The 25,695-nt window shown below is 40.4% G+C and overlaps 1 protein-coding gene across 6 annotated transcripts in view; it reads left to right on the top strand.

Moving 5' to 3' along the window:
* Positions 1-25,157, top strand: part of cdk19 (cyclin-dependent kinase 19) — a 71,343-nt gene extending 46,186 nt beyond the window's left edge. For 4 of the 6 annotated variants that reach the window (XM_047388199.1, XM_047388196.1, XM_047388198.1 and 1 more), the window contains 9 exons: positions 6,319-6,376; positions 8,055-8,186; positions 8,810-8,953; positions 9,169-9,238; positions 10,885-10,957; positions 11,522-11,619; positions 11,794-11,872; positions 16,321-16,551; positions 19,016-25,157. In XM_047388199.1, the coding sequence (XP_047244155.1) occupies positions 6,319-6,376; positions 8,055-8,186; positions 8,810-8,953; positions 9,169-9,238; positions 10,885-10,957; positions 11,522-11,619; positions 11,794-11,872; positions 16,321-16,551; positions 19,016-19,144 (1,014 nt within the window). In that variant the 3' untranslated portion in view covers positions 19,145-25,157. The remainder of the gene's footprint in view (positions 1-6,318; positions 6,377-8,054; positions 8,187-8,809; positions 8,954-9,168; positions 9,239-10,884; positions 10,958-11,521; positions 11,620-11,793; positions 11,873-16,320; positions 16,552-19,015) is intronic. The other 2 variants (XM_047388200.1, XM_047388197.1) reach the window with 1 other exon arrangement.
* Positions 25,158-25,695: the final 538 nt, after the last annotated feature.

The following is a 25,695-nucleotide window of genomic DNA, read 5'->3' as shown; positions in this document are numbered from 1 at the left end:
CTGTGAATTGGATGAAAATAGATTGAACAGAAGCCCACTGTGAGGTAATAAAAATGAAACCTGCTTGATGTATTGTCTCCCACAGCAGCAGTGTGGTTGTTTTACTCTGGTCACACCAGTCTTATCGGTGCACCAACACTTCCGTCCACTCAACTATTTTCTCTGCAGCCAGATAAAACTCTGATGTATTGCCCTTAGTGCTGTTATTGTAATGTTTCATTGCCAGGGCTTCCTGCCATTGTAGCCACCATCTATTCACACTACCTTGTGTAATTTCTCCTCTTTAGCTTTCATTGTTGGCCAGATTCTTGTCCTTCTTGCAGGTGCTTGTTTAGTTCTCTCTCAGTGTAACAAGAAAAGAAACATGAGTGGTTGTTGGTACTTTGTAAAAAATGCCACATAGTTCTGTAACAGAAATCCTCTGAAGAGTTAGAAAATAGGAACAACACGGCAGACATGTAATCTGTAGCTCTCTGTGTATCCATGGTGAGCGGTGCTCCCACCAGCACTTCCTTCACGGCTGCAGCATTGTTACATAAGCTTCTGTTTGTGCTGGTGTGTGGCATGCTCTGGCTGTCTGGAAACAGGCATGTGCTCTGCAGTGCACAACTGCACAGTGCCCATCCGTCTATTTACTCGCCCCCCCACCTCCTTTCTTGCTGTCCATCCAGCCACCCTCCTCAGCCGAAGCTGTTTCACCCGAATCCCTTAGGGATTATTTACGAGCTTCCAGCCAGTGCGGAGCTGACAACCCCACAATAACAGCCCTCCTAAGGTGTCGACTTAGTGGGTAACCCAGGTTAAGGTCATCTGCTACATGGAAATGACCTATATGTAGCATCACTGCTCACCTGGATGACAGGAGACAGGAAGAGTGTCACTAAGAAACAATTCATCTATGAAATGGTCAAGTTTAGACTGATACATTAAAACAGCAGTAACTTAAGATGCATTCATTTAGAGGGGAAGAACATTTATTGCAGCCAGTAATCTGAAGCTTTTGCTCTTTCTGCTTTAAATGTATTTGTTTACAGAGGTGGACAAATTTGTTGGTAAAGATGTGAAGAGAACCTTTAGAGATCAATCTTTTATGCAGTAGCGTATTCTAACACTGGAATATTTATTCTGAGGACAAAAATCTAGGTACCCCTAAAAATGCCTCTTGAATAAATGTAACAGAAGCATTGTTTCATTTATGCTCTTTACTTTTAGGAAAGTTGATTAGAGTTTCTAGGAACTTCCACTAGTGGCTCATCCACCACTTTCTGTTCCATGGGCTATAAATATCACTAGACACAGAGATTTAAACACCTAGAGCTTACTATTATTTTTAACCGTCTCCTGTCTGGCAGAGTAGGACTCAGAATTATTGTCGAGTGCCAAGAAGAAGTCCGACAGATTTACTTTCACAAGTGGAGCATTATGGCTAACGCTATAATACTGCTTGATATTTATAAAAGAAGTGTATCTGTTAACACCTGAATCTAAACACCTGTGGGGGGTAAGTGTAAGCTCGCTTGTGTACATAACGTTCCTCCATAAAAATATGCAATAGCGAGTGTGAGTAGCCACAGATCTGCCCCCCTGGACCTGAGACAGACACGGAGGAGATCTGAGCCACAGACATCCAAAGGCCCACCAGAGCAGGTAGAGGGGGGAGCATGCTATACATGTACCAATATATGCATATTGCATATTCAGTTGTTTAACTTGCAGTTGTAAAGTCCAGAGTTCTGCTGAATGTACTACTTGGTCCTGTTTGGTAGTTTAAATAGTCCCGCCTTACTCTGACTGCCTTCTACGTGCGTCTGCTGCAACACGTCTGAGATTATTTGTTTTTACCTCACAATACATGCCCTGAACAGTTTTAGGGGAGTATTTCTATTCAGTGTTTAGTCTTGGCATGATGATGTTGCTGCTTCCTTGACATTCCTTTAATATCTTGTTTTATAGTGTAAGGTAGCTAGTTTTGGGAATACCACCTCAGCTGTGGCATGTTTGATTGCAGATGTGGATCCAAAGCCTCACTTGAGTTTAAAACCCTGTTGAATCAGGAATACATCAAGTCTTCCTGTCAAACCTGAAATAATAAAAAATAAAAAAAAAACTGGATATAAGTGCAAATCATTTACATTTACCATTTTCACATAGAACAGAATGTGACTACAAAAATATTAGCCCAGTGTAGGCTGGGCTGTTCTGTAGAGTTGGTCGCAGGCACTTTCACATGTTGCACCTGGTCTTTGTGGGTTAAATGTTACACAAACACGTTTACTGTAAAACTGCATTAATGTGCCTTCTCAATGGAAGAGTGTGAATGCCCCCTATGCTCTCTATGACCTACACAAGAACAGGTAGATTGCTTCAAATTTGCGAAACCTTTTTTTTATTGCGGTGGCAATCATGATATGGCAGCTCTCTTAAGGCCTTGACATATCTCTCCACAGCCCTATTCATACTGTTTTCAGGTTAGCTGTACAGTAGTGTTCCACTCAGAAGTTTACAGGTTTCACTATTTCTTTTAAGAGATAACGACTTAAGACCCATACATTCTCTCTTTTCCCCAGAGAACCTCACAAAATCCCAGCAACAACCATCCATATTCTGTCTGACCTTTACAGAAGTACCTTTATCGAGTGCAAAGCCAATTTTAGTTTTTTTCACAACTTGTTACAACTTTATGAAAATAAAATCGGACAGGATGGGCTTTTGGGATATTTGTGCACATCAGCCCTTTGAGATGTTTTCAGCCTGACCTTGAAGACACATGGCAAACAAGCCTCAGCAGAATTATGCTTGAATTGAGGTCATATTTTCACTCCTGTCTAAATCTGGGTGTTGGGTCACATGCGACTGAGTTATTGTGAACACTGAATAGGAGTTTTTACTAGAAACGATGAAGTTTAACATGACTTCATGTCTAAATATGCAGTAACACGAGAAACATCAATCCTCACACTAAAACTAAGCGCTTTAGTGTAAGGATTAATGTTTCTCATATTTAAAGAAGTGCCTTTGCTGATCGACAGGTTTTCTGTTCAGTTTGACTGGACACAGAATTGTCTTCATCTCTGCAAACAGCATGAAGTGTGGATACTGCAAAGGAGACACAAGGAAACTAAATATAGCTACAGAAAGATCAAGCGCCATTTATCCAGCAGATTGGCTGAAAACGTAAAAAAGAAAGCTGTCTCCCAGATATACCACAGTGCTCTATGTTAGGTAGATACTAATTGGAACAGTAAAAACCGGAAATGACCATTTGAGGCTTATATGGTTATACATACAAAGCAGGAAGGGGTTAATTACCTTGCCATTTGGTTTTTGATGGAGCTGCTTGTTCCACATTAAAAGCTTTAGGATTTCCAGTTTATCAGTTGTGTCGGTAAGCTTCTGGCTTCTGGTTGACCTATTTGTGCAGACAAAGATGTGGATGGTTCTGAAAAAGGAATCCGTTTCCCTAAGGACCAAGTTCCCCACCGGGACAGAGAAGGTTTTCCCTCAGCCTCTGATCCATTTCTAAAACTGACCAACTGCAAATAATGAACTTCCCTGGATCAAAAGGCAATCTCAGTTTTGGTTCATTTTTTTAATAATTTCTGTTCAACTTGTACTTTATTTAAATCAAGGACCAATGATGATACATTTATTTAGTTTTTATGTCAATGTTATCATTGTTCAATTGTTATCCACATGATCTGATTTTGTTCAGCTCTATGTTTGTTCAGGAGGCACCTCAGGTCTTAGAATGAATTCACAGAATCTGCTGAGAATGTTAAAGAGGAGCCGGTGAGCTTGAACTTGTCTGATCTTTTCAGAGATGCTCCTCTTTGTGTTTTCTGATCACAGCGGGTCGTGTATTAGGCGTGAATAATAGATGTCCTTATTAGTGCCGTCTCTATAGAAACAAAGCGTGTTTGCCAGGCAGGTCTGTGTTTGGCGAGTCAGAGGGTTCATGGATGCGCAGACAGCCTGGGAGACTCAACAGACTGTTTGATTAGATGCCGATACTGAGTCGTCCTGCTAGAGAGGGCAGCTGTGAACATCCAAAACACAGACCTGATGACGTTCTCCCTGCAGTAAACATGCAGCAGGATTTTCTCCTTGAGACTGGATCATTTTGTGACCACTGGGTACTTGTGAGCTCATGTTACATGAGTTAACTGGTGAAATGCAGAATGCAGACCTTCAGACATTAACTGTTAAGACAATTAATTTTCTTTATATTAGAAACAGAGGCAACGTCACACGTGTGTGCAAGAGAGCATTTGCTGTTAAATAGGGTTTTGCGTTTTTATAACGACAAAATTATTCTGAGTTTACATTTTAAACTGTTTTTAGAATCTAATATTCCCAATGAGTATGGTTGTTCTGGTTAGTATTAGCAGCTGTAAACACCACAGTGCATGTTTTACTCAGAGAATCAGGATTCCTAAAATCTTTCATTTTCATGCTTGGATAAGTATGTGAAAACTAAAATTGAGCATAACAAAATTTTTAGATCTTATCCCATTATCTAAAAGATAAAAATCAGAATTTCTGGGGCTTTCACATTGATCTATATTAAGATAATAACCCTTATTTTGGTTTGCCAAATCACAACTTGAATTGATCTGATTACACATGTTAGTTTTTAAGTTAGTAATTGTTTTTTTTACTTATGCAAGTGCACAAAACTGGATAAATAAATAGAAATATATGGAAATTTCTATCCTGATTTCACTGTTGTAGTTGTTTTTTTGGCTTCCAGATGCTTTCCATTAGGATTTTAAACTGGAACCAAGGTTCACAATCTGGGTTTACTTTCACATAAAAAAATATCAACTTTTAAGAATTTTGTAAAAATATTTTATTCCTGATCACAAACTGTTACACAAACTCCTACATCTGATTTAGGATAATCCTGTCCAGATTTTTCAGTTTTATAGATTTTGATGGATCTGATAAATTTTATCCAGATGCCAAAAAATTATTGCGAGAGCCCTTTACCACACTGTCCAATCAGAAGCCAGCTTCAGCGCTATGTTGTGTCATGATTTTAAGAAAATAACAGGTAATAAAACCAAACTGGGGGAAAGTGTCAATAATGTCATAATGACAAATAGAAAAATCTGGAAAACTGATTCTAGAAAAGTGTAGCAGTAATATTGGCAATAGCAGTAATATAACCCTAGAGAATGTGGACCCTTACTTTAACTGTGACGGCTACAAAAGGATGACAACATTTCCAAATCCAGCCTGCTCCATGACAAAGAGAAGTTAAAACCTAAAATGATAAAACAGAGGAACTCTGCCGTACTTTTTACATTCTTCCTGGAGTTGGATCAGGGTCAGTTCACCTCTTTATCACTTCTAGGAATCCACTTCTCTGGAAAAGTTGAAATTTCAAGAGAAATGACCTGCACCCGCTTGTCTCGGTGTCTGTTGCAGCATTAAATAAACAGCAGACATGCTTCTTTAAAACAAAGGTTTTCTTTTTAAATAGTTTCTTACAACTTAAATGCTTCTAGGATATTTTTAAACACTTCATTAATACCAAAATGGGCAACTTCTTGTATTCTTCTCTCAATAACGACTTCAAACCAAAGACTGTTGTAAGCAAGAGCTATTAGAACTCAGAAATGATGCATTCAGTGATCGGAAAAAAGGTTAGATTTTTGAGTTTCCAACCAGCCAGCCACCATTTTGTGCCAATACAGATGAAAACCAGCCATTTTTTGTTATGCATCTTTTCTTCCAACATCAGAGGGTTTATAATTCTTCTCACCTTGAAATGCATGGAAATAAATTTACTGTAAGTGAAGGCTTCCAGTTTGAAACGTGTCTGAGACCCTCTGAATGGAGTTTGGATGATCTCTCTCTGTGTCCCATTAACTGTCTCTTTGTTTACCTGTGATTTCATTTCATGTGAAAAAAGCAAAAATACAACAAAAAAAACGTACACTCAAAGGAATGCTTTTATTTAGTTTCTAATCTAAACCTAGAAGAATATAGCTGTGTGCTTGTGAGTTTAACCTCATTCCCCATCTGTGTTTGGTTCACCCTCATAAAATAGCTGACTCAAATGGTCATGTGGTCGCACGGTTCAGTAACCAGTGTGGCAGTTGGTTTCACTGTTTCGAAAGGTCAGCGGTACCAGACCCTGCTTGGCTGAGTCGCCAGTGTCGGACCCTCAAACAAGATCCTCCCCCATCTCTTGTCAAAGACTGCTTTATCTTGTCTGGCCTTTCCTTCTGCAACGAGCTTCTTAACTAGCTGCAGAAACAGAATTTCACAGTACTGTGTGTGCTTAAAGTGTGTTGTCCTTGTTTTCCACAGAAACCAGCCAACATCCTGGTGATGGGAGAAGGTCCTGAACGAGGAAGAGTTAAAATAGGTAATAAAAATATTCTATAAGCTGCTATTTTTTTTTTACATCTCTTTAAAACACAATGCAGAGATGTTGATATCACCAGTGGGTCAGCCATGCTTTTGACTGGTGTATGAGCTGCAACGTTTAACCCTTCCCTTGAGAGGTTGTCAGGGAGCTCAGATCAGTGTTACATAAGCCATCTGGCCAGGGACTGCTGAAGGGTAATGATGCAGAGCTGGAATCTATTTTTAAACCCTCCCACTAATAGTACTAAGGTGTTGTCTCAGTGCAGCCAGACTTTGTAACGCTGCTGCTAGGGAGGATTTCACTGGACACACTGACCCCAGCTTTACAGGGCTGACTGTGCAGGGACCAGATCACAAGTCAGCAGATATGAACTTAGCAAATGACTGTTCTTAACAAGTTTATATCTTCAGTTTTATATGTTGTCAAAAGTTATGAATTGAACAGGCTTGTTTTTCTTGAAATTTATATATCATTTTTAGGGTTTTGCTTCTTTCTCTCTAAATTAGAGATGTACCGATCAGAATTGTGTGACCATTAACTTCCTTAATGGCAGTTTCTGGAAATTCCAATTTCTCTTAAAAACTGTTATATAAGATGTAAGAACGTCAGAATACTGTTTTTGTGTGGCCTTCCTGCTGTAAGCAGTCATTAAATAGTTTTAGAAGCCACTGTAAATTAGGGATTTGGAAAGGGATTTACTATTTAAAATCGATGACAAGGTGATTACAAAGTTTATACTTTAAACCAGGGGTTCCCAGATCCAGCCCTTGAGAGCTATTATCCTGTAGCTCTGAGATGCATCACTTCTCCAACACATCTGAATCAAATGAATGGCTCTTTACCAGACCTCAGCTGAATTACTGACTGCTGATGAGGAAATTCAGCCATTTGATGCAGGTGTGTTGGAGAAAGGATTCATCTAAAAGTTAAATCATAGTAGCTATTCAGGACTGGACCTAAGAACCCCTGCTTCACACTGTTAATAGCATATTATGTTATTGATTACCTTGACTGGCGTAACTATAACAGCAGTCTCTGTGTTTTCTGTAATAGACAGAGATTGAAGGCTCTGAAGGATAAACAGAGTAGCTTTGCTGGAAGATGTTCAACCTTCCTGTTATCTGTATTGCGTTCTGTCTCTGCTTGAATATAGCTTGACATGTTGTAGATATTGCAATTAGTTTTTAAATAGCTTCTTTCATCTGTGTGCTCAACAACACAGATAATAGCTAACTTCAAGTCTTCTACCTGCAGTAACAACTTCATATAATGTGAGTGCCTATTCATGCTGCCTTCACTAATAAGAAATAGATCAGATTTTTGAGTTTCTAGGCAGCCACACATTAGTCAGCACAAATCAATATGAACATTCACATATTAAGGGCCAATAGCCAATTTCTTTGTGCCTTACTACATTAAATTATCCTTTATTTAGCATTTTAGGAAAGTGTCTATAAGTTTAAAAGCTCTTCTGATGTAGAAAGAGGTCATAGTGGACATCCGCAACATTGTACAATCCTAATAATGTGTCTGAACGTTTTGTAGAGGGTTTTAGATCAATGTCACATGTGATAACGTCAGTGACCCTGACAGCATCCTCCAATCCACTCATATCATCGTTACATAATGCCTTTGTTTGCTTAGCACATCATCTCCTTTCTACTTACATGTATAGCTGACATGGGGTTTGCCAGACTCTTCAACTCTCCTCTGAAGCCACTGGCGGACCTTGACCCTGTGGTGGTGACGTTCTGGTACCGGGCCCCTGAGTTGCTCCTTGGGGCCCGGCACTACACCAAAGCTATTGGTGAGTGCGATTTATCCAACAGGTGAAACAACCTTGAAATAGAGAAACAGGTAAGTGTCTGCTTGTCCATATTTAATGATTCTGGGACCTAAACAGGGGTGGAGCCAAGGGGTGCCCAGGAGGTGCCCATCGCCACAGTAGACAAATCCATCTGCCCTATACCACCAAGAGTGAGGCTGGATGGAGGAACCTTTTATAGAAGGCAGAAGCAAAAACTGTAATTAACAAATAAAGAAAACTTACTTTCTGTCCACACTAACAGATATTATCCGAAATGGATCATCTACTGGCGAAGAAAAATTGTTTTAAAAAATATCGGACTATGGTAGTTTATTTCTAAGGCTGTGGTTTTAGAAGGTTGGACTACATAGCAATCATTCCTTTGTTTCTAAACAGTGTACTCACAGAAACCTATATATTCAACAGCAACACAGTAAGAATAAAACATCAGTTACCACATCACCACAATTAGATTTACAGATACCTTTTCAAAAAAAATATGTTCTCTAATATTTAATTTAGAACCAAATTAAGCTGAGTACTTTAACTTTGAATTGTATCTGATGTCAGATAAAAAATTGTAAGCAAGACAATACAGATTAAAAACTATGTCTTTGCATCAGATATTTGGGCAATCGGCTGCATCTTTGCGGAGCTGCTAACGTCGGAGCCCATCTTCCACTGTCGCCAGGAGGACATCAAAACCAGTAACCCCTTCCACCATGACCAGCTCGACAGGATATTCAGTGTGATGGGGTTCCCTGCAGGTCTGCACAAAGAACACACAGCTACAACTCCAAGCAAACCATCCCATCGCTGTTGCGTTAGCTGCATTAGCTTGCATTGTGACGTTTTAGTTTAATCTGTCTCTGGACAGGCAACACAAATACAGAGGCACAAAGGTTGGAGGAATATGCTAAATTGATCAATTCTAACCCTAAACCACCCATATGCATGTGTTTGCTCCATGTTGCATCTGCAGATAAAGACTGGGAAGACATTAGAAAGATGCCAGAGTACCCCACACTGCAGAAGGATTTCAGAAGGACAACGTGAGTGAACGTTTAGATGTTCTGACCATCATGATTCAATTCAATTCAAAAATACTTTATTAATCCCAAAGGGAAATTAAATGTTGTTGTAGCTCATTATGAAGGTTTCCTCAAAGAGCCGTTGTAGATGCTGATGGCTGCGGGCAGGAAGGATCTCCTGTAGCGCTTCGTCTTACAGCAGATCTGAAGAAGCCTCTGACTGAAGACACTCTGTTGTTGTAGGACAGTCTCATGAAGAGGATGCTCAGGGTTCTCCATAATGTTCTTCATTTTATGAAGAATCCATCTTTGCACAATGATCTCCAGAGATTCCAGAGGAGTCTCCAGAACAGAGCCAGCCTTTTTTATCAGCTTGTTGAGCTTTTTTAAGTCCCTGGCTCTGATGCTGCTTCCCCAGCAAATGATGGCAGAAGAGATCACACTCTCCACAACAGACTTATAGAAGATATGCAGCATCTTGCTGCAAACACCAAAGGACCTGAGCTTCCTTAAGAAGTACAGTCTGCTCTGTCCCTTCTTGTAGATGGCTTCACAGTTGCATCTCCACTCTAGTCTGTTGTCCAGGTGAACACCGAGGTATTTATACTCCTCCACCACCTCCACTTCTTCTCCCATGATGGAAATAGTTTTTGACTTATTCCTGTTTCTCTTAAAATCTACAATCATCTCCTTTGTTTTAGTCACCTTCAAAATGAGATGATTGTTTCCACACCATGCCACAAAACTTCCACCACCTTCCTGTACTCAGATTCTTGTCCATCTCTGATCCACCCCACAACTGCAGAATCATCCGAGTATTTCTGCAGATGACAGGAGTCTGTCTTGTACTGGAAGTCTGAGGTGTACAGAGTGAAAAGGAATGGTGAGAGTACAGTCCCCTGTGGTGCTCCTGTGCTGTTTACTGTTTGCTTACTCAGGTGGGCCAACAGGAGTCTCTCTAGGACCTTCATGATGTGAGATGTCAGGGCAACAGGTCTATAGTCATTGAGGACTGATGGGTGAGTTTTCTTTGGTACCAGAACAAGACAGGAGGTTTTCCGCAACACCGGAACCTTCTTCTGGGCCAGGCTAAGGTTGAAGAGGTGCTGCAGAATCCCACAGAGCTGCTCTGCACAGCCCTTCAGGACTCTAGGGCTGACATGATCTTGACCTGCAGCCTTATTCCGATTCAGTCTCTCCAGTTGCGTCTTCACTTGACTTCTTGAGACTCACAGGTGGAAGCGGGAAGCAAAGGAAGCATCAGCATCTTCTGATATGGTTGAAGGCAAACATGTAGAAGCAGAAGGGTCTAGGGCTGAGGTGGAAGATAAAAAATTTGAGGTGTTACTGGACAGCGTTGGGTCCTGTGGATCAAAGGAGGGTGGAATGTCTGTTTGGCTGTGAGCAGGAGAGGAGGATGAGAAGCTTGTGTTCAGTTCATGGCTCTGTCCAGACCTCCATCGGTCCGATCATCCCTCTGCCTGAAGCCCGTGATCTTCTTCATCCCTGTCCACACATCTCTGATATTGTTTTGCTGGAGCTTGCTCAGCAAAACAATATCAGATATCAAATAGATATCAAATATATCAAATATCAGCTTGCTCTGATGAACTCAGAACCTCTTCAGCAAAGTATCAGACATAGCAGCACTGTTTTCATCCTAACAGGTATGCAAACAGCAGCTTAATCAAGTACATGGAGAAGCATAAAGTGAAGCCTGACAGCAAGGTTTTCCTCTTGGTAAGCACACACATACACACACACTTGGGTTTTTCAGTCCTTGACTTCCATTCATTTTTCATTCAGTTATATGGCCTAACCCTGACACTAAACTCACCCTAACCATTACCAGTACATACCTAACCCTAACCTAAACTCAATTCACAACGTAGTCCTTAGCTTAACCCTAACCCAACAACAGCATTTTCCCCCATGGGGACCAGGCATTGGTCCCCACAAGGAGCAGTGAGTGTTTGGGAAGCCCTCATATTTTGACCATATTAAAAGTTTAAAATAATAGCATGACAATAATGAAAGAGCTCCCTCCAATACAGAAATGGATGGCAATAATGGGTTTTTTCATAAATTCAGTCATTTCAAATTGGAGCCAGAAAAGTTTGGCCCACAGCACTGTGGCTTATTGTGAAACAATGACCCTGTTATTGACTTTCAGTTGTGTTTTAAATATCAGATAAACAGTGGGGGAATTGTTCTCTTCATACAGAGCTCCCAGTTTAAGGACATTAAGGCACTGGGATCTGAAACTTTGTTTATTATGTAATACTTTCTGCTGTCTGTCCCCAGCTCCAAAAACTGCTTACTATGGACCCCACCAAAAGAATCACATCAGAGCAGGCGCTGCAGGACCCCTACTTCCTGGAGGAGCCATTACCAACCACAGAGTGAGTCTTTGTAAATGTGTCTTTTTTGCCAAGACCTGCAGGGATTTAGCTCTATAAGTGTGGAGAATTTCCCCTTTCCCTTTCATCTTGACTTACTGTTGTTTATTCTGCATGTTGGTACAGGATGCTGGTGCAGAAAATATTTATTTAATGGTTTAATGTGCTTTTCTCTAGTGTGTTTGCTGGGTGTCAGATCCCCTACCCAAAGCGAGAGTTTCTTAATGAAGATGAGCCTGAGGAGAAAACAGACAAGGTGATTAATTCATACAGATACATGGTTGATATGTCATTGCAATTAAAATAACGGAAGTCACATGAACCTGTTTGTTTTATAGCAATTTTGGGAACTGTGAGAGTATTTGGGAAGCCTGTTTTTCTTGAATACCATGAAGTTGTTTCTCACTGATTGGTCAGTGTCATCTCCTGAAGTGTAAGCAGAAGACTCCACCTAATCCACTTGATTTACGTTATTTCAAATAAATTAATTCTAACAAATTATCAGCAATAAAAATTGTACAAGGCCTGCATTTGTATAGCAATTTATCAAGTCTGTGGATACCAAAGCGTTTTACACTACAATCATCTACAGTCATCCTCCCATTCATACACACATTCACACACTGACAGTAGTAAGCTACATTGTAGCCATAGCTGCCCTGGGGCAGACTGACACCATCAGCAGGTAAAGCGGGTGAAGTGTCTTGCCCAGGGCCCCTAAAAGCAGGTGTTTTGGCAGTTTGCTGGCCTGGGCCATACAGTTGTGTGTTAACACAATACCAGAGAGGAAAGACACCAGCAGTGACCTTAGAGAACCATATGAAGTCCATCATTCTATAGTGGCAAAGAGTATTCACAAGTGGAAACAGTTTGAGACAGCTGCCAGTGTTCCCAGGAATATGCATATATTCAAATTAACTTCAGGTCAGACCAAGCAATGCACAGAGAAACTGTAGAAAACCCAATAGCTTTATATCAGACTGTGCATGTTCCACTTGTTGTTGCATGTTAAATCTTAAAGTTCATGATGGTAGAGATTGTTTGGCTGGGTTGCCAGGAGAAAGCATATTATCTCTAAATAGAATATTGCACAACTTGGTTTGCAAAATTGTCTTCAAATGCACTACAAGACTTATACAACTGGTCAAGAGTTTTAGATACACTTTCTCACCTAATGGGTCTCTTTATTTTCATGACTATTTACATTGTAGATTCTTACCAAATGCAACAAAACTATGAAGGAACACACATGGAATTATGTAGGAAACAAACAGTGTGAAATAACTAAACATTTTTATATTTTAGATTCTTCAAAATAGCCACCCTTCGCTCTGATTACCGCTTTGCTCTCTTAGCATTCTCTCCATGAGCTTCTTGAGGTGGTCACCTTAAAAGTTTTCCAGAGTTTTGAAAGAACTTCCCAGAGGTTCATTCAGAGAGTCATCACAGCAAATGGTGGCTACTTTAAAAAACTAAAATATAAAACATATTTAAAGTTATTTTACAATTTTGCTACATAATTCCACATGTGTTCATTCACAGTTTTGATGCCTTCAGTGAGAATCTATGTACAATGGAAATAGTCATAAACATAAAGAAAAACATTAAATGAGAAAGTGTTTCTAAACCTTTTCACCGGTAGTGTATGTTACAATGTTCTATGGAATGATGTACAGTAGAGCTGTTTGGCACACATCAGCATACCACCTCCTGCTAGCAGTCAGGCACTTTGCAGTCATTAAGAGCTCACTCTGTGTTGTTAAAGTCCATCTATCTGTCAGTTTAAAAACTGGATAATGCAACAGGATAATGATCTCAAACAGTCACAAATCTAGAATAGACTAAAACACAGAAGAATTAACAGGTTTCAATGGCCCAGTCAAAGTCCAGATCCCACATTGACAGATGCTGTGATGGGAAGTTAAAATAATGCCCACAAACCTCCCCTGTGTATTTTAGGGCCAAACGTGTGACCATCTGTCCTGAAGCTGAAACTTAGCTGGAACTGGGTCATGAAAAGGGCAGTGATCCTAAACTCAGCAGCAAATCTGCAACAGAATGGCAAAAAAAAAAAAAATGAAGATGTTGCCGTGTTAATGTTGAGAGACAAGGTTTTTTTTCCAAAAGGATAAAGAGGATAGATCATAAACTAAAATAAGTTTCTACAACAATCACTCTTCAAATAAAAGATGGGTTCACATTAACGTTTAACGCATTAATCAGTTTATATTAGACAGGGGTTGGACAATGAAACTGAAACACCTGTCATTTTAGTTTGGGAGGTTTCATGGCTAAATTGGACCAGCCTGGTAGCCAGTCTTCATTGATTGCACATTGGACCAGTAAGAGCAGAGTGTGAAGGTTCAATTAGCAGGGTAAGAGCACAGTTTTGCTCAAAATATTGAAATGCACACAACATTATGGGTGACATACCAGAGTTCAAAAGAGGACAAATTGTTGGTGCACGTCTTGCTGGTGCATCTGTGACCAAGACAGCAAGTCTTTGTGATGTATCAAGAGCCACGGTATCCATGGTAATGTCAGCATACCACCAAGAAGGATGAACCACATCCAACAGGATTAACTGTGGACGCAAGAGGAAGCTGTCTGAAAGGGATGTTCAGGTGCTAACCCGGATTGTATCCAAAAAACATAAAACCACGGCTGCCCAAATCACGGCAGAATTAAATGTGCACCTCAACTCTCCTGTTTCCACCAGAACTGTCCGTCGGGAGCTCCACAGGGTCAATATACACGGCTGGGCTGCTATAGCCAAACCTTTGGTCACTCATGCCAATGCCAAACGTCGACAATGCACCAATACACACAGCAAGACTGGTGAAAGATTGGTTTGATGAACATGAAAGTGAAGTTGAACATCTCCCATGGCCTGCACAGTCACCAGATCTAAATATTATTGAGCCACTTTGGGGTGTTTTGGAGGAGCGAGTCTGGAAACGTTTTCCTCCACCAGTATCACGTAGTGACATGGCCACTATCCTGCAAGAAGAATGGCTTAAAATCACTCTGACCACTGTGCAGGACTTGTATATGTCATTCCCAAGATGAATTGATGCTGTATTGGCCGCAAAAGGAGGCCCTACACCATACTAATAAATTATTGTGGTCTAAAACCAGGTGTTTCAGTTTCATTGTCCAACCCCTGTGTGTATATATATATAGTACATTATAATATATATTATATTTAATAATCATGGATTATTTCAAAGCTTTCTAAATTAGCAAAGTAAGATTATTCATATAAAAGCAACTTTGGCATGTATTGACAGGCATTCTAACCTTCACTTTTGAGACTCCACATCTGTGGAGGTCATAAAAACATTCATATCTTGGAGATTTTGGCATGGTGAAAACAAGAAGTTGTTTTCACCATGCCTGTGGTCCATTGAGGACATTTTGAAGTGCCCTGAAGAAAAGCCGTTAAAGTAGGGGAAAGATTAAATCTAAGGAAGCATGTGTGTGCACTACTGTTCTGTTAACATTCTGAAATACCAGAAGTTTTACCAATCAGCATCTTTGTCATTAGGGCAGCTGATTTTGGAAACTTTACATACATTTGGTTGATTGGTCTCTTGTGATGCAACAGTGCTGCATATTGAGTTGAGAACACCATGCTTCTTTCTTGCTTTTTTTCAGAGTCCGATCATGCTGTTATTTTATTGTAGTCATATATGAAGGCTGCAGAAAATGTCATATTGTTGATTTTCTTTTTAAATTGGTGTATGTGATCAGCCATGAACCCAAAACCCAAACTATCACGTCTGAAATGAAGATAAGTAATTTTTGCATATTTCCTACCTAATTCTGACATCTTTAAGCCACAGGATCTACGCATCAGCAGCTTTTGTTGAGATTACCAGGGTTCAAATTCATTTTGATTCTAGAATCTTTTGGGACTCGGTTGGATCCATTTACAGCATTGTGGATAATTTCAAAGTACCAGATGCTGACAGACTGCAGCAGGTGGCTGAGATTATTGCACTACAATCAGCAGAAAAGATGCGCCAATCATCAAGATAAGTTGTTGGTTTAAAGAAACAGTTCTCTGTGCTGTAATCTGAAGGGTCTTGTAGTACTGAGAAGGAGATAGAAAGGAGATAGAAAACAGCTGCCAGTCTGGTGTAGTCCTTTGCTCAGGAATAAGGAAGGTTGGAATTTTGATATGCAGACACAAACACAGCAAAGGAAACGAACTGCTCTGAACTGAAGCATAATAAATTAAAACACTGGTTGTGATTAAAAGGATCTCCATTATCAGTGTGATCTCACCTTTTATATTGATGAAGGGGAGTAGGTCTGGGGCTAGAGAAGTGTGTTAACACAATTCCAAGGCAGAAAGACATCAGCAGTGACCTGGGAGAAGCAACTGTTGCTGTCCTCCAATCTGGAAAAGATTAGAAAGCAATTTCCAAACAATTAAAAGTGCATCATTCTGCTCTGAGAACAAATTGATTCACAAGTGAAAACCACTTGCAAAGTTATCCTTACAGGTCATTTTATTTATGTCCAGGAAAAAATGGGTCACAGGTGCAAGAAAGAAAAGCTGAAAGATAAAAATTGAGCAAACGAGCAGGTCCGCTGGGAGTCAGTAACCAAATTTCACAGAGTCCAGTTTTTTGAGGTTTTATTACACTTACTTGGCTCTCTCACTTTTGCCTCTCTCCCCCTTAACTGCAAAACCAGACCCAGCAGCACCAGCAGACAACGGGCCAGACCCAGGCCCAGACCCAGCAGCAGGCGGCAGCTCAGCAGGCCCCCTCCCAGCAGACCTCGGCTCAAACCAACGGCGCCACGGGGGCTACCGCCGGAGGCGGTATGCAACACGGTCAGGATCAGGGCCAGCCCAACAAGAAACCTCGGATCGGGCCCCCTGGGGCCTCCTCAGGCACAGGAGTGCTACAGTCAGAGTATCAGGTCTGTAAGATTTTAGTTGAGTGCACTGAAGAAAATCGTCTGGCTATTGCAATCAGGAAATGTTATGCTTGACTGGCCCTTATTCACTGATTGGCCAGTCAGAAACAACAAATCCAATCTGTTTTCTGTTCAGTGAACGCATCATATCTAAACACTAACAAAGATAACAACAACTCTCCTCGGGGTAAAGGTTTGTACTGAGTGAGGAAATCTGTCTTAAATTTGCTATTTAAGTATTACTGACATGTTTAACATGAAGCCTAACGAAGCACAAAACTTGTTTGATGGTTTTAGAAAGGAAATATTATTTTCTGAAAATGCGTGTCATCTGTCCGTCTCTGGCTGGCACCTGAGCAGGACAGACGGCAGACATTAGTAGAGAGCTCAGTAGACAGTTCTCCATAACAGCTGGGGGCATTTGGAGCTTTAGCAAATCCTGCTGCATTGTTGCAATCAATTTATTACTTTTTTCTAATAATTTACATATTGTAAATGATGATCAACCTAAAGTCTATTCAGTCGAGATTCTGGTTAGTTTTGACCTTAGTGACCTGTTCACTTTGTAAGGAGCTGGAGCAGCCACTCTTGAGTGACACAAACATTGACACAGCAGACAACAATGGCTGCTGATAAGAGTGGTGCATTCCACACTGCTCTGCTGACAGAGCTGATGAGAAATCACTGTTTTCCACTCGGGCCCCTGTTGTATCGGTGGGCTGACCCTTATCGCTGCGTCAATAAGTGGAGAGATCTACGAGTGCTGCAGAGAGCAATGACATCTAGGCCTAATCACATGTGTTAAATAAAGCAAATGACTGGACAGTGACAGCTTATATCATAAAAGGCTGCCTAAGACACTCGATCATGAGAATAAGTGTTGGGTTATTATCAGTCTTCCTAGTCCAAACTGTGATCTCTGCTCTTGCAAGTTAGTGGCGGCCAGAAGGAATCCTTTACTGCCTTCTTCGGGAGAAGATCTGGGATTCATTTCATAAAATTCACCAGGATAACTGAACAGACTCTGACATTATATTTCACTTTTGTGATTTTTTAAACTGACAGCTTTGACCAAGTAGTCCATATTTAAAAGTCCTACTTGAAAAATGTTGAGACAGCAGGAGAGCCGTGTCTCTGCTTCCAAAAAGCAAAACTAACATCTGATTCTCATTGCACCTCTGATCTTTCTCTAATTCCTAACAAATGCCTTCTACATTGTTTCCTTGACCTCATGCTGCCTCCTACCCAGGGTGAGGGAAGATATTTATGAAAAGTTGGAGGAGTTCATTCTTCTGACCGTCCAGCTGTGCACCGTGTTTCCATTAGATCAACACACATGAAGAAGTCGAGCTTGAAAAGGCCACAGAAAGTCGTGAACTGCTGTTTCTTGACTTTGTTCAGGAAGAAGATACATTTTTAAATCTCACTGTTGATGTACCAGTTAAACTTCTCCTTTAGGTGTTTTGTAAAGCTCAGCTATATACAGTCCATTACAGAAACATATCTTTTAGCATACAGCTCAATGGGTGTGAAAAGTCCTCCACCTCAAAAGACCTATTCGTGGCGAAACTACCAGCATCGCTCTGCTCAATCTCCATGTTTCAAATACCAAATTAAGCTAGCTGCCACTTTCCCTCGTCCTCCTGACCACACCCCTACTTAACCCCCCCCTGCTCATCCCCACACGCCTCTCAGTGTCTCTTGGCACCACCCACTTTGGTGGCATTTTTTTTTAATGTGTCTGTGCGCAGGGTTATACTTTTACACAGGGTTTAGTTCCACTTTAAATCTTAAATCAACATCCACAAAACATTTTATTTAAGTTTTCTCACCATCACATTCATCTCCCTGAGGATCACAAGAATGATGTGTACCACAGATTAACAGATATATTATGACAAGGTGTCAGGCAATTAAATACCGTGGTCATACTCAACACTTTCTTTTATTTGTCACACCACTACTATGGCTACCAAACATGGTATGTTTCCACTCCACCTCACCATACAACACATCAATTTCTGCCCTCGTGAACTTTGCTCTGTCCTCTGTGGTTGCCATTGTTTACCATGAAATGACATTGATCAGCTGGCTCATTTAAATGCACATTGGCATTCATGACGCACTTTGCCTTGACCATTTAGGGTTGAATGTGTGTGTGTAGAGGGCAGAACATGAGGTGGAACTTTGTAGGCAAAAGTTGAGTTGCAGCTGTGAGTTAGAAAGGGGCATTTCCTTGCTGGTGTGCATATGCTTGGTTTTATAAGTCTGGATTTTCTTTACCGTAAGCCATTTTCAGCTTTTTAGGAGACTTTTAGAATAGATCCTACGCAGTATAAAATATAAAAAGAGACCCAAGATCTTTAAAATCTGAGTGTGATGTTTTTACAGTTAACCTTTAAACTGGAGGGGATTGAAAGAGTTGAACACTTTGTTTTTCTCTTTATTATCTTCTGCTTGTCTTCAGCAGCACTCCAGCTCCCGGCTTGGTTACCAAAGCAACGTCCAGGGGTCCACTCAGTCTCAGAGTACCATGGGATACTCCTCATCATCCCAGCAGAGCTCCCAGTACTCTCACCAGACGCACCGCTACTAAGAGTCCTAAAGCTGCCCCCCGCTTCTGGAACCAGCAGAGGATACAACTCCTCATCTTTTACCAACACCCAGCAGCCTTCCTCATCTTGGTTGGACCGTATTCTTAGATGACATCATTCCATCTTGGCCTTCCTCCATTTCAAGTTGCTCTCACATGTCATCTTATTTTCTGAAACATGAAGGCAAACACAAGGAGGAGCCCAAAAAAAATAAGGTTCTGGCTGGGGGGGCTGGTGAAACAATTCTAAAGCAACCTAAAACTAAACGCAAAAGGGATGTGAAGGCATCATGCAGACTGAGAATCATGGCACTTATAGATGCAACGTTCCTCAGCAGGAAGATTTGCAGCTGTGTTCATATATGTATATTATATAGCACCTTTTTTTATTTGATTTTTTGTTCCATTGCTTGTTTGCTAGAGGTTTCAAGTTTACCTTGATAGTTGATGTCATTCTAAATATTGTTACACATGTTACGCAACAGGATGCAACGAAGACCTTCACTCTCATCTCTGTTGTATGATCAGAAGGAAAGGAGCAAACGCTGGAGTTAACCCTGTCCTTTTAAATGCAACACTAACACAGAAACTCCTGGTTCCACACAGGGGAAAAAGTCAGCTTTTGAGCTGACGTCAGTGCAGGGAAATATTAAAGCGCAGTTTATTGGAAGCTTTGTAATATAGAATGTGTATATTTAGATCCATTCATCTCAAGCTGGATTTGGAAAGCAAGCAGTCATCTTTATATAGTGCTACCTTCTGGATATTCTGATCAGTCCAGCGCTTTTGGAGATAAGCAGTTTGTTCCTTATGATGATGACAGCGGTTTCAGGAGCCCGGACACTTCCTGTTTGTGCCGGTAGAACTTTTGTTCTGATACCCATCGTCAGAACTTCGAAGGCCTTTTTTTTAAGTTGTATTTTAAACACAGATGTAACGTGCGCATTACGTACAGGGCAGCTAAAATTACCCTGCCTTCCCCAACATATGCTTCTTGAGACTGTCTAATGCCTAATGTAAGATTTTGTTGTTGTTTTTTAAGGTCTTATTATTATTGTTAGGCTGAGTGTGTGTGAGTGTGAGTGCATGTATGACTTTTGTTTGCATGTTTTTAAGCCTTTAAAACTACTAGAATTGCACTGAGCGCTGAACCTGTCTGCAATGAGCTGGAACAAACATTGGGTGAGTTTTTGTCACCTGAGCTTTTGCCTTCTTCTCCTCTGCCTAATTTGCCAAAATATTTTAGACAATTGTTCTCATTTGGCCACATTTATAGATAACTGGTGTGTTCTTTACTATTTTATTATGTCTAATCTTTTAAACTCTGAAGCTTACATTCCCCTTTTATCACAATGAATACAATATTATTTTTTGAGCCATTCCTTTTTTAAGGGAGGGTTTAAAACTTCAGTGAATTTTGAGGCAAACATTTTTAGTAACCCTATTGCAAATGCTCTCTGCTTACTGAAAGTGAAGTCAGTTCTAGGAAGCTAACCAATATTCTGTAAGCTCGACTTGTGGTTTCTTTGGAATTTGCAAGAGACATTTAACCACATTTTAGTTGGGGTGTATGTATTTATTTGAGCCAGCATGGGTCATTTTGACACTGTGTGGATTTGGGAAAATGTACGCCGAACTTGTTTGTTGTATTGCCACACAACCCAGAAAAAGCCTGCCTTGTAAAAGCAGTTTTTGTAAAAATTGCTTTGTAAAAAGTCTAAAATTAATATGACATTATTGGACATGATGGGTTAATGTAAACGTCTGACCCACACTGCTGTTGTTTTGTATTTAATTACTTTGAGTCCATCATTGACAAAACCTGTGTGTGAGAATAAGGTGGACCCAAATCTAATGTATTGACTTATAAGGAAAGCTTTCCTTAGAGTTACATGTGGCTGTAAGAAGTGTCCAGAGCTGCCACCTGTAGCTATTTACAGTTTTTCTAGTATTAAGGGTAGAGGTAGAAAACTGCCAGACTGACACTAAATAATTTTTTGGACTAATTATTTTGTGCAGTTGTTAAGACGTAAGAGCACCATGCTTTATTTCTGAGGTCTTTACAGGTCCTATAATGAGGTAAATGCAACCTCAGAGTAACAACACATGAAATATTACCTTTTGCTATTGTTGAATAAACGCTAATTCCTCATGCAGAAGCAGTTTATGAAGATGTCAGCAGCTTGGAGTACCACCTTTAGCAGTAATATCTGAAAGGACTTGTCTCCTGTATGACTTCGCCAGTCTCTCACATTATTTTGGGGAAATTTCGGCAAACTTTTTTTCTATTATGTTAAATTCATTGAGGGAAATGAGCCTTTATTTCTGACTAGTTCTCGTCTAAGGTCACACTGCTGACTTTCTTTCTGGTTGAGGTCTGGACTTTGACTGGACCATTCCAACACTTTGATTCCTTTCTTTTTTGTGTCATTCTGTCAGCAGATGGCCTTACATTTGAGTTTGGAAAACGTAGGTATACAGAGGAGCCCATATCATGACCCCGGCACCTCCATGCTTCACAGTTGGTCTGAGATGATGCAGTGTATTATGACCAGCCATCCCCATGTTGGTCTTAAATATCATGACATTGTTCCAAAAATCATTTAGATGCAATTTTGCAAACCTAAGTCACATTGCCATGTTTTTTTCAGAGAAGCTTCCTACACACCACCCTGCCAAGCAAGCTACTCTTATTTAGTTTTTTCTACTGTTTTGTTGCAAACATTAGCATTTAACATGCTATCTGATGCTTGCAGAACCTGAGATGGAGCTGTTGGGTATTTAGGACTTTTCTGAGCATTGCATGGGTATATTTGGAGCTGAACATACCCTAATGTGATAATACTAAGAACTCAATGAGGCTGTGTTTCCACAGTATAACTCTCAAGAAGGTTGCAAGTTTGAAGCATGCAGTCGATATAGTGGTTATATGGAGATTTAGTTTGTTGAAGTGTTTCCACTTTATTGTGACTCTGCATTTCAGGGTGATAATAATGTTGTTGGCCTCTGTTGTCAGGCCCCAATGATAACCTCATCCTTAGTACCAGGTGAGCTGTAAATCCACCTCATTCAAAGCTTTATATTAGCTAACTACTTTAAATTAGGTAAACACATTACAGCCTTAGTGAGATACAAAATCATGCTTGGTGTTTTTACACTGCTGTAGTGTGATTTTTGTTGTATATTGTCTGAACATTATGAATCACGACTTGACCATTTTCTTCATCCTTCTGCCTGGTCACATGATCAGCTGCTATTCAGACCGTATTAAAGAACGCACCCAGTGAGTGGACTGTGGGTGTGTTTGTGTTTGCCTTCTCACAGACGTGAACCCAAAATATTACAGGCCACCAGATATGTTGCCTGTTATAGAATTAGAAAAAACACTGACACCTGGTGGCTGACAACAGAACTGAACCCCAGCTTTTAATGAAACCATTTTCGTTAGATGCTGCAGGAGTTGAAGCGTGACCTAAACGTTTCATAATAAACCATAACATAATTTCCTTTTCAGGTAGAGGTTTATCTGTCTGTTCGTTGACAGAATCTTGGAATTTGGAGGAATTGATTTGGTGAACAGAGTGATGAACAACAAACAAAACTCTGACAGTAAACAGAGAACCATAGTGAAACCAGGAAAAAGTTTACGGTTATGAAATTTGTTTGATAGAATTAATACCCAACAATAAAGTCTGATCATAAATTCACACCTCTCGGCATATAATCATGATTGCCATATGTCATCTGTAAAGTTGTCTCCCTAGGCTTTGTTTGCTTTTACTTGTTTTGACTGAGATTTCTTAGCTTCCAGGCAGAAACTGGAAATTTAGTTTTTCTCTCTGAAGTCTGTATGGTTGAGTTATTTTGTATGTTGTGTTTTTATGTTTCTCCTCTTCTGTTGTGGCATTCTGGCAGACGGGTCCCACAGGCTGGGGGGAGGCAGGGTTGGGTCATGCATGACGCCGAGAATCAAAACCAGCAGCTACATTTGAAGGTTTTCCTCCTCCCTTCAGCATTCATAGGAGAAGTGAGCTGCAGCAAAGATATCTGAATACACTTTGTTGTACATTTCTCTCTCCAAAAGAAGCGAGGTGTCACAAGTATTAACTGAGCGCTAGGCACAAGTGAGTGACAGGTTACCGTCAAACTACTCCTATGCAAAGAAATCCCAGACTAAAGCTTTCACCTGTGCTTAGCTTCTGCAGATCACATGTTTGATGTGTCTTCGTTCCTGTTGTGATTGTGACTCCAGCACGCTAACAGTGCTACCCTTTGTCTTCTTTTCACTTCCTTTTAAAATGTATGTTAAATGAGCTATTTTAAAGAAATGCATATATATCAATATTATACAATCATATTTATTATTTTCATACATCTGCATCTAGTGGACTGTCCTCTGCCTTAACTATGACAGCTGTAACACTGGGCCTTGGTTCTTTTCCACTGCCAGCATGTGTGTATGGGCCCCATATGGGTTTTGGTCAGGCAGGTTGGGTACTGGTTGGGTAGATCTGAGCTCAATATGAGTTCTCTGTATTGGGTCCACTTGGGTTGTCTAAACGGAAAGCCTTATAGTGTATCCTAATTGGGAACCCTGTATATCTCCTGGCTGGGTCTCTAATTGTAATGAGTAAAACTATTCAAAATAGTCAACACAACTAGGACCCATGTGGGTCCTCATTTTCCTACATCAAACTTTTATAGGACGTTAATATTGGGCCATGATGCACATGATGCATATATATGTTTGTGTATATATGTGTGTGTATGTGTATGTGTGTGTATATATATATATATACACACATACATACACACATACATATTGGCTGGCTCCTTTCCATGAGCTCCTCTAAAATGATTAGTTTCTGAATATGTGCCAGGCACCTCTCTGTAACAATCAGAAGGTGACTATGCAGTTTGGGATCACTCTCCACCTTGTCCTGCTCCCATCCCACCTTAGTCCCACAGCTATCTTCTTAGTACTGAATGATGATGATCCACCTTTTACTTTGTGTGGATGGTGCCTTTTTTGTTGTCCAAACTTGCCATTTCAGTTTGTTTTCTCTGCCCTTTTTAATACTAGCAGCTAAGCATCCACATTTGACTTCATTTTGACTCGTCTCACCTCAGAGGACTGCAGAGTCCTGATGGAGGCTGAGCGTGTCTTTTCTCTGCTAACAGATATTATTGCCACACATTACTGAAGCGCACTTATAAATCTGTTTAGAGATGCTGTATATAAACACATTTTAAGACTTCAACATTGAGATACTAATGAGATAATTGTCTTCTAATGCACTGTTGTTACTAAGATACCTACATAGTGATACGATTAAAAAAGTATTTACTGTTCTTTATTGTCTCGCTTTGGACACTAAAGTTCCTGGCGGTGCACACTATTAAAGTCTGGTGCACCTGTAGGCCACTCTCCTTCTCTTCTTGCTGTTTCTTGATAGTGTTGCATGTGCCTGCCTTTTTTCCAGTGGAGAACATTAGCACTTATTGTCTCACAGTTTGTACAGACGGACAGATGTTCCACCCACACAGCTCAGCTCCTGCCATTCCTGTCGTGCCAGGCATTCATCAGTGCTTTTATTTGTCATTAGTGGTGTTGCCCCTGTTGCAGAAAAAACGACAACATAAATCTCTGCCCTAGTTTCCCTCGTTGCTGGATGCCCCAAAAAGCTCCCAGTGAGCTGCAGCAGGAAACACAGGGTTTTGCGGGTTGGAGCATCTGTCCACTCTCCTATCTGTATTTTGTATGAGTGTGTGTGAGTGTGAGTGGGCCTGTACATGTGCACATGACTTTGGAATCTACATATGGCCTAAATGTGTTGTCCTTTCATAGCGTTTATAGATAAGGCAGCAATAGCTCAGTGCAGGAAAATCAGAAGATGTTTATTTAGCTGCTTTTAGCAAACTTGTCCAAAAGTCACTGTACAAATGACTGTTAAATGAGAAAAAGGTCATGTATATTTATTTTATATCCTCTATAATAAAAACCTCTTTTGTCTGACCTGTTTTCTTTTGTAAACTCCTTAGAAAATGTTAATGTCACCTTTGACCACATGATGGCGCCCCAGGGTAACTGTTTACTGTCTGGGTTCCATTAAAAAAAAGGGCAAGAGGAGATTTTAACTGAACTGCCTTAATTCTTTATGACATAGAACCAACATGGTGCCTGAAACATTCCTCAGAGGTCCATATTGACATGGTAGCATGTCAATATGGACTGTAAGTCCATGATATGAATCTCCTATCCCACCACATCCCATAGGTGCTCTGTTGGATTGATATCTGGTGTCACTAGAGGACATTAGAGCACAGTGAGGTCTTTGTCATGTTCAGAAAACCAGTTTGAAATGAGTTTGACCTTCATGACCTGGTGCATTATTCTGCTGCAAGTAGCCATCAGAAGATGTGGTCATAAAGGGATAGCGCCTAAGGTGTCCTATGGATCCTCCCACACTATTATATCATCTGCCTGAACTGTTGATGTGAGGCAAGATGGAGACATGTTATTTTCACCAATTTCTGGACCTGCTATCCAAGTG

The sequence above is a fragment of the Girardinichthys multiradiatus genome, chromosome 15 (genome assembly GCF_021462225.1).
Source record: "Girardinichthys multiradiatus isolate DD_20200921_A chromosome 15, DD_fGirMul_XY1, whole genome shotgun sequence".
Lineage (NCBI taxonomy): Eukaryota > Metazoa > Chordata > Actinopteri > Cyprinodontiformes > Goodeidae > Girardinichthys > Girardinichthys multiradiatus.
Note: the sequence above shows the minus strand (reverse complement) of the source record. Positions and strands in the feature narration are given on the sequence as shown.